Source organism: Metopolophium dirhodum, chromosome 1, assembly GCF_019925205.1.
Source record: "Metopolophium dirhodum isolate CAU chromosome 1, ASM1992520v1, whole genome shotgun sequence".
NCBI lineage: Eukaryota > Metazoa > Arthropoda > Insecta > Hemiptera > Aphididae > Metopolophium > Metopolophium dirhodum.
Genome location: NC_083560.1, coordinates 85812629 through 85822316, shown reverse-complemented (window position 1 = coordinate 85822316; position 9688 = coordinate 85812629). Strand labels below are relative to the sequence as shown.

Genomic DNA, 9688 nt, shown 5'->3' with positions numbered 1-9688 from the left:
TATAAATATAGAGTAAAATACATAATAATAATTAACAATCTATACAAATAGTGTATAATAACAATATTATATGAGAAAAAATGAAAGAACATAAATATTAACTATTTATTTATATCGAATATGGGTTAATTAAATAAGTTAAAATACAAAGCAAAATAATTATTTTATACTTTAACATAACGTGGTATTCGTTTTTGTAGTAATCATCTTAAATAAATTAAATTTAAAAATGCATTATTGCAATAATTTGTAGAAAATTAGTATTAATTTATTTTAAATTATATATTTATTAAATAAATCGTAAAAAATGTATTTTGGTTTTTACACTTGTGACTTACACATAACGCTGTATATCAATTAATTTCAAAGAAAAAATTAAAAATATACAATATTAGATCTATTTAAACTGGGAAAACTATATTTATAAAAATATTTACTATAAGTTTATATTAAATTGTTCGACCTTTTTGATTTTCAGCCATCTGTTATTGGAAATGTTGAATGTATATGAGTTTGTTAACACTGTATTAAATTGAGTCCCCCTAAAAATTGGCTTTCGAATGAAATTATATAGTATAGCCAGTACAGATATAATTTAAATTAATAATTATAATTATTATTGATTGATAGTAATACCTATCTTATCTAAGAATAGTAATTAGTAAACTACGTATCTAAAGTTGGATTAAAATGTAATTTTATCTATCTTGTCTTATGAATTAAATAATTGAGTTATGCAAATAATTAAAATGTTTTAAGAACAATAGAATAAGTTTTCGAAGAAAATGTATTAAATAATGTAATAAACGTAATGTCGTCAATGTCGTTTAATTCCCTACGGATAGTTTGTGAGTCAGACGCTAATTATTATTATAATATTATAATAAGATATTAACTAGGTTAATGGAAATATAAACACTTGAATACGTAATTGACTTTAAAAGTTTTGATATCATAACAATTTAATAAGTATTAGGTACTTTCTTCAATAATTCAAAGTTAGATTGTCATCTATGAAAATAAGTATACTTTATATATATTATTACACTTGGGTCACTGGATTATAAACTTTCATAGTGTTTGTTAATTTTAAAATTAAATTCACCATATGAAATGTTTAATAAGGTAAGTTATTTGATAATTTTTTTTTATTTAAGTCTCGGTATCACTCGCCATTAAACGAATATGAACAGTAGTGCCATAATTTAAATATATTACAACAGTAAGTTGTAAGTAAGTTAATTTTCATTATAAGATAGTTTTCATGAAAAACTAAATAAATTATAACATCTAAAACCTCAATATGACATTCTGTGACATTTGAATATTTCATCATAAGAGGCTGCACGTCAACGCTGTTTTGGGCGTCAAACTCATGTTTTAAACTAGGAACTTTGGTACTTATTTTTTAGATTCTGAGTGAAGTAATAAATGTATTGTTTTTACAATAATGTGTATGATTTTTTTTCTTATTTAAAAGATTTATAGTAGAATATTGTATCAATAATTGTTGCTTTTTGGAGTCAAAAATAAAAATAAACTGCTCTGCACCAAACAATTTTCAAAACACCTATATGATCTAGAGTAAATTATGAATCACATTACTTTTGTTTTAAGGTATATTTCACTGGTTTGAATAAATTGACATATTAACTAACGGTATATGCTTATTAAAATTTAAGACAAAACTGATAATTAGTAATTTATAGTGGACCCAAACAAATTAAAATTATTTTAGTTCCTACCTTTATATTTTATAACAGCAATATAACAGTTATAAATTGGTTGGTATTGCTAAAACGAATACTCATAGTCATAAATAAACAATTAAATCCTGATTGCACAGTCGCATAGGTAAACATTCAATTTTAATAGTGAGCTAGTGGTCCCTTAAACATTATACAAAGGCTAATTACATTTTAGTGAATCATTAAATTGATTAATTGTTTATGCAGCCCTGTAAAAATATATTAAAAAATTATTTTTATTATTATATAAGTCATTAAACATTAAATAAAATAATGTATTTATATACTAGGTAGGTAGATGATAAATTATTGTTTGCAAAATATATAGGGTGTAGGTAGTATCCCATCGACAAATAAGACACTACCTACAAGGAAATACGAAATAGCTAAACACACTCATTGTATTTTGTGTCTCGAGTCCCAAAAATCGAAATAGAATTGCATTGTACATATTAATATAATATATTACCATTTACCAATACAGAGACTACTTCCAAAAACACGTTTTTTTTTTAATCAGAAATCAGAATATTATTGTATTTATATTAGCTAGTCTATATAGTTACTAACATAATTGTGTGTGTGTGTGTCACGTGTACTCGCGTTAGAAGTGAAACTTCTTTCGCAGTTGATGAGTTTGTGGAATTTTATTTGTACCTATGTATCTGTAACACAAATTGTATTTTATTATGACTATAAAAAATACTGTAATGTAAAAATGATGTTATTCATTGTAGCCAAGATTGAAAAAAATATTTATAATTTTATTATAAAGTAAAATCAGCGATACAGTAATATTAGGTAATTGGAATTTGGAATATACTGTATAAAAAAAATTGTTCAATTAATTTTTATAGTTTCTGCACCTGAACGTAACACCCGACTGCTACAGTAATGTGACACATTTTTTTTTCTAGGTTCCTACGAAAAGAAGTTTAAGAAAACAGGGGGGTCATTCTGCCGTGTAAAAAGTATTGAGTGTACTTCGTCATTGAATAGTACATTAGATGTATTTATATTTGAATTTATTGATGAAATATATGTTCATCATTGTATAAATTAATATACTATGGAGTATGGACGTCAAAATACGATTCTGAGAGGAGACGTTTTGTCAACCTTTATTTCTAAGTATATTATTTTATTATGTTTACTATTATCTAATTTATTTTTGTGTTAATAAAATTCTTAACACATTCATCGTTTGGTTTCGAAAATAAAATGTAAACTGAAATACTATACTGTACAATTATGACACATTTAAAGATATACGATATGGTACTACCTACCTATTTTTATGATAATAATAATATTAATATTCGTATTTTAAAAGACATATACGCCATCTACTGGTTAATAACTGACGCATTTATGATTATTTAAAGAGTTACATTCAGACTTTTATTAAACTTTGACAGATTATAACAGGAAGAACCACATCAATATTTTAGTGTGACATTTGATGAAAGGGAAAATACCTAATAACAATTAACAACTATAATATTATGTACAACAAATAATTTAAAATATATTTTATTAGTGATGTTTTTATTATTATCCAATACATGTTAGGCTTTAAATTATTATTATTTACATACCATTAGAGATGAACATATTATAAATATTGTACTTCATACATTAGGTAGGAACAGTTTTATTTATAATTTTTGTAATATACTTGCTCGATAAAGTATATTAAACTGTAACAGTGGAAGTACGGAACAGTAAAAGAGCAGTAAGACCTTGTTTAATTAATAATATAATAATTTATAACAATAATAGCGACATTTGTACCTAATGTTCTAATAGATACATTTGTCGCCATAATATTATTTATTATTTTATTTTTTTAGCCTCACGTCGACACGTGGTATATTTATAATGTTTCTTAGACTGAGTTCCTCCTTTGGTTATTTAAAATTATCTCTTAAAAACAAAATAATTTTTTTAGAATAAATAATGTTTAATCTCTATTAGTTAACTCCAGAGCTTGGATTTGAAAATAAAATCCGTTTTATGTTATTTACAATTAAAACATTACACAATTTTTGCGTGTATCGTTATTTAGAATTAAAACGTTATTCAACTTTGCGTTAATCGTTATTCAGAATTAAAACGTTATCCAAGTTTTGCGTTTATCATTATTCAGAACTAAAACGTTGTACAAGTTTTGCGTTTATCGTTATTTAAAATAGTGTTAATACCTAATATTAAATTTAAAAATAATAACTAATGTGGGTATGAATAATGGCACGGATACGGAACATGATATAATCAATTCTTAGATTGCACGAAATGAATGTTTCTACGAAACCAATAGACCTTTTAAATAAATAGATTTTAAAATATTTCGTTTTGCGTTGTTTTTCGTTCAATGATATTCTATAAATTACGTTTTGCGTTATTTTTCGTTTAATGATATTCTATAAATTACGTTTTGCGTTATTTTTCGTTTAATTATATTCTATAAATTACATTTTGCGTTATTTTTCGTTTAATGATATTCTATAAATTACGTTTTGCGTTATTTTTCGTTTAATGATATTCTATAAATTACGTTTTGCGTTATTTTTCGTTTAATGATATTCTATAAATTACGTTTTGCGTTATTTTTCGTTTAATTATATTCTATAAATTACGTTTTGCGTTATTTTTCGTTTAATAATAATCTATAAATTACGTTTTGCGTTATTTTTCGTTTAATGATATTCTATAAATTACGTTTTGCGTTATTTTTCGTTTAATGATATTCTATAAATTACGTTTTGCGTTATTTTTCGTTTAATAATAATCTATAAATTACGTTTTGCGTTATTTTTCGTTTAATGATATTCTATAAATTACGTTTTGCGTTATTTTTCGTTTAATGATATTCTATAAATTACGTTTTGCGTTATTTTTCGTTTAATTATATTCTATAAATTACGTTTTGCGTTATGCTTTGTTTAATGATGTATAGCCGTATAGGTAATTTTGTTCATCGTTATGTCTGGTTTTACGGTATTTATTTTTGATTATTGCTTTCCGTTATAATTACGTTTACAAATTGCAATCGTTTTTTTGTCAAATATTACGTTACAATCATAACGTTATTAAAACGTTTCCAAGCCCTGGTTAACTCCGGTACGACAAAAAATATATGAGAACGTATTTTTATTGTATGGTTTCCAATTTATTTTATTTTACGTTCATAAATAATATTATTCAACAATAACAGTTGTAGATAAATCAAGTATTTTTATTAACCACTATCGTTGCAATATTAGTCTCTTAATTTTAAATGTCTCTCGATGCCTTGTACATACTTCGTCGGTAATTTATGTGCCCTAAAATAACAATATTAAGATAATTATATTGTCAATCCATTATACATTTATAAATTTATAAATATTAAATTATATTTTACCTAAGCCCATCGACTTTCTTTTGCATTGTATTACGTAATGCTTTTTCCCTGGCAGCTTCTTCTTGTTGGTATGTGACGCCTTCCTGAAAAAAGTCTTTTCTTTCCTTGATTCTTTCCAATTCTTTTTCACTAATCTGCTTCAGTAAATTTTTCCTATGCTCATCAAGTTTCTAATTTTAAAACACATTGGATTGTGATCAAAAGTGAATTAAGTAATAATTTTAATCAGCAGCATACCATTTTAGTTTGTCTATCAGATTCTTTCGTTCTTTCGATGTCCTCTACGTTGAGTTTAATAATTTTGTCAAACTCTTCTTTTTCCCTTTGTATTTCAAAAGCATAACTTTCCCTTTGTCCTTCAATTTGTTGTCGCCGAGCTTCCTTCAAATCTTCGTTTTGTTTTACTTTTCTTACAGCCTCTTCGTGTTCTTTACGTCGCCACTCTCGTTCTACCTACGCGTCCACTTTACTTGTTATAAATGCACCACGTTTTTTTATAATTTATCAGTGAAATTACTTTGTCTTGTGTTCGGAGTGCATTTAGCTCATCCTTTGCGGCCTGAAAATCTTGCGTGGCCTTTTGATTCGCTTGAATCTTGGCAATTTCTTTTTCCTTAGACATCTTAAGTTTTTTCATCTCCTCTTCATATGCCATTTCCCGTTCATTCTTTTTTTTATCGTATGCTTGTATCTACGTTTGGAAATCAATATTATATTTAAATACAAGTATTATTTTTATATTAGATGGAGCGAGAAATTTTGTGCTTTTACAATGGTATTTTTTTTTTACAAATTATGAAAAACCACTAAAAATGGGATTTAAATTTCTAGAGGTTTGTTTATCACCATAGCAACGAATATAAATAATCATATTATAATACTAATTCAACTTACAGACTCAAAATAGTTTTTCTTATACAATGATATTATATCATTGAATTCAAGTTGAATACAATCCATTATACATTGGTCCACTTGTAACCTACCGTACAGCAAAGCGACATTCACTTACCCGCTTTTTTTTTTTTTGTAGGGTGAAGGTTAAAAACATTTAGTCTTAGTAAATTCTATTCAATATAATTTAGATGTAGCACTTCAAAATGTATGTAGATACAACCTAACCTATCTTTAACATATATATTGCATATATTTTTGTATAACTACCTGTAAGATTTCAACTTTGACTAATTCTTTTTCGATTGATTTTAAGTCTTTTAGCTGCGCATTAATTTGTAAAAATTCTTTTCTCATCTCAGCTTGTTTTATCAATTTATCCCTGTAATCTATCACTTCAGCTCGCTGAGCTTCAATTGCAGCTTCTGTACGAACCCTTGCATCCTAAATGAATAATTGTAACACATACATTGTATAATCAATCATTAATTATACTTCTGAAGCTCTAGCAGCTTCCCATTCTCTGGTGATCTCATTTTCTTTCATCTGTTGTACAATTTCTGTTGCTTGTAATTTTTTTTTTAATCTGTCAGCTTCTACTGCTTTTTCGTACTTCTTAGCTGCCAATAAACGCTGTTGTTCCATTAATTCCTCCGATCTGCGTTGTTCTTGTTTCATTTCTTTTCTAAAACGTATTTTAATAATTTTTGCCCATCATAGCATGTGAATTAAAATTTATGTTTAAAATGAGTTTGGTTTTTTGTAAACTGATTATTTTAAAATAACATAGGAATACATTATTTCTAATCTAATTTTAGCTGATGACAGATGAATCGTTTCAGAATTTTTCATAGAATAAAAAAAACCAATAGCCAACCATAATCAGAGTGACAGAGTTTGTCAAAAAATATGTACTTGATTTCTGATTTTTACTTGTTATGTACCAATATTATACATTATATTTTTATAATAAGCATCATTTTCGGTTGTCGTAAATTTAACATGTAGTCCTGAGAAATAACTAATAAGATTCATCTTAATAATGTATCGTTTTCTCTACTACTTGCTAGCTATAAGACGTATATTACAAGGGTCGCCAACCAGATCGTACAAACCTTTAGGTTGGTCATGTGCGTAATCTTAAACACACTCTTAAGCATTATATACAAATTAAAGTATTTATTTACGATGGAAACCGTACAATTTTCCGATAGAGAAATAATAAAAGAAGAATATCATTAGATAATATACAATTTATTATTATGCTGCATGTAATAATATAAATACTATATGTACCTTCATATATAAATTGTGGTTGATCACCAGATACTTAAAATGCAGCTTTAATAAAGCTCACTTTTTGTGAAAGGTTGGTGAGTGGGGACTCCTGGTTTAGTTAGATTACTAGGAACATTTCCAATTTAATGTAACCTTTTTGATTAATATTTTCTCGAACAAATTCTAAATATAATCCTAATTCCTAGGATTTACTTTAAAAAAAACTAATTTACCATCTACGTTTGTTGACTCATTCAACTCGTCGTGAGTCATTTTATAATAATTGTATTTAGTACCTATATTGTTGAAACAAAACTGTAGGTACATATTGCTGTAGAGCTGTTTAGCAATATATTACTCACTGTATAAGTTCTTTTTCTTCAATTTGTGCACATCTTATTGCATGACATTTAGTACTCAATATTAACGAATTGCATTGTTTTATTTCATACTCTTGTTCTTGCCTTAATTCATATGCTCTATTCAATAGATAGTTAGTCTTTTTGTTTGCTTCTTCATCTAACTATTAAAAAAAAACGGTTTTTATCAAGGGTTATTATAATCTTTATTATCATAAAGAAATAAGCAAAATTAAGTTACGTAGTAAGTACTGGTAACAAAACAATTTTAAATAGGTAAATTATAGAGTTAGTTTGGGGATGGAAAATTTCTGTAACGTTACGTGCCTACAATTGCTTCGTGCCGTTAATTTATGAAAAATGTGTATAGGTATATAATATATAAATAAAAAATATGTGGTCTTATTATTTGTTATTATAAAACTATTATAAAAAAATACTGTAATATATGCAAAACAATTTCGCTTAGAAATTTAAATTGTTTTTTTTTGGTATTTTGTCATTTTATAAATAATTATAATTTACTATACAATTTGAAATTATGTGGCAAATATCGCTCACCTGAGCAAGTTTTGGCCCTTTAGTCTTAAACATGTTAAACTTTTGTAAATGTTCTTTCCTGGCTGCGCTTTCAGCTTTTAGCCGTTCTTCGTTGGCAATGTGCTGTTGAATAGCCATTCGCCGTTCTTCCGCAGTCACCACCACGGCAGCATTTTTTAACCGACCGTACGTGTTTTTGTCCAGTACCCGTTTGCCCGGTAAAGACTGAATTGATTTACCTAATTTGTCTAGCTTACAAATTTGCTGCTGTAATTTGTACTGGTCCAAATCACTACGCGGCTGCTCTTTGGAGCTTTCTTCGGATTTCTTAATTTCATTATCATCCTTGCGGTCTATTTTGTACGCTTCACATGGTGTACGATATTTTTGAATTTCTATTTTTTTTGAAGGAATAGGTTCCACCACAACATTATCGGAGAACTTTGTACTCATTTTTACAGTGCTTCGTTGAAAATAATTATTTATATAATATATAAGTATATAAACTATAGATACTGGAAGAACGGGGACGTCAATAATACTTTATGATAATGTATGAAACTAAGTTTTAACAATTAAAAAGGGATATGATTTCCGAAAACTGTTCATAATAAATATAAACTACAAGTTTGTTTAATCGGTCACTATGAGTGCATATCGAGAAATATTAACATTTTGCCATCGTCCAAATGTTCGTGTATATATATATATTTTACCAGAAAATGTAGAGTAAATCTAGAAACACCGACTAGGAATATAGTAGTTGGTAGGATATTACGATAATCATTATTATACTTTAGACTTATCAGATGGATAGAATAGGGTATGTAAAGATAATATCTATGTTCTTTATGTAACTCACCGTATATAGCAACCGTTGTATCGAAAACTCTAAAAAAACTCAAATAAATACCAGGAGTAAAAATAATCTGTAGATTATGGATGGGTTTCAAATGTTCAACCTTTTAACTATTACGAGCTGCATTTGTCTTTTATTACAGTTCAAAATAATTGTTAGATGTGCTGAACAAAACAGACCATGTAGGTATTATGACAAATGATGATAAACTTTTTTTTATAAAAATTTATTGTATCAACCGTTTTTTTTATTAAATAAATAACTCCGTTTTTTTTTTTAGTAATAGCCAAATTTAAATATAGTTCGTAATGAATTTACAAAATATGAAAAATAGCTAATCGATGCTTGCACTTTTATCTAGTGAAAAGTGTTATTTTTTTGTACTCGATGCAACGGTACTAATGATATAAGTCAACAGATTGCAGTTTTTGTTTACCTAGCGGCTAGTTTATTGTTTAAATACATCTTCCCGAAGCCCATACACTCTCTGTATACAGTGGACGGTGATCGTAACTTCAGCCAAATAAAAATAATATACCCATATAATAAATATAATTAATAATCACCTTATAATATTTTTGAGATCCATTTAGCACCAATCACA

General features: G+C 26.7%; 1 protein-coding gene across 1 annotated transcript; it reads right to left on the bottom strand.

Annotated features, from left to right (window-relative positions):
* Positions 1 to 5010: 5010 nt before the first annotated feature.
* LOC132933576 (cilia- and flagella-associated protein 45-like) lies at positions 5011 to 8678 on the bottom strand. Its single transcript, XM_060999844.1, has 8 exons — positions 8247 to 8678; positions 7689 to 7849; positions 6544 to 6733; positions 6319 to 6492; positions 5672 to 5845; positions 5392 to 5607; positions 5155 to 5324; positions 5011 to 5074 (listed from the first exon to the last, which is right to left on the bottom strand). Exons 1-8 carry the CDS (start codon positions 8676 to 8678, stop codon positions 5011 to 5013), a joined length of 1581 nt encoding a protein of 526 aa, XP_060855827.1.
* Positions 8679 to 9688: the final 1010 nt, after the last annotated feature.

Excerpts from the sequence above, each read along its gene's own strand:
- LOC132933576 (XM_060999844.1), bottom strand. The coding sequence starts at position 8,678 with ATGAGTACAAAGTTCTCCGATAATGTTGTGGTGGAACCTATTCCTTCA. Across the intron at positions 6,493-6,543 it reads AAGCTGCTAGAGCTTCAGAA|GATGCAAGGGTTCGTACAGA; the intron begins GTATAATTAATG and ends TTATTCATTTAG. Across the intron at positions 5,075-5,154 it reads AAGAAAGTCGATGGGCTTAG|GGCACATAAATTACCGACGA; the intron begins GTAAAATATAAT and ends TTGTTATTTTAG.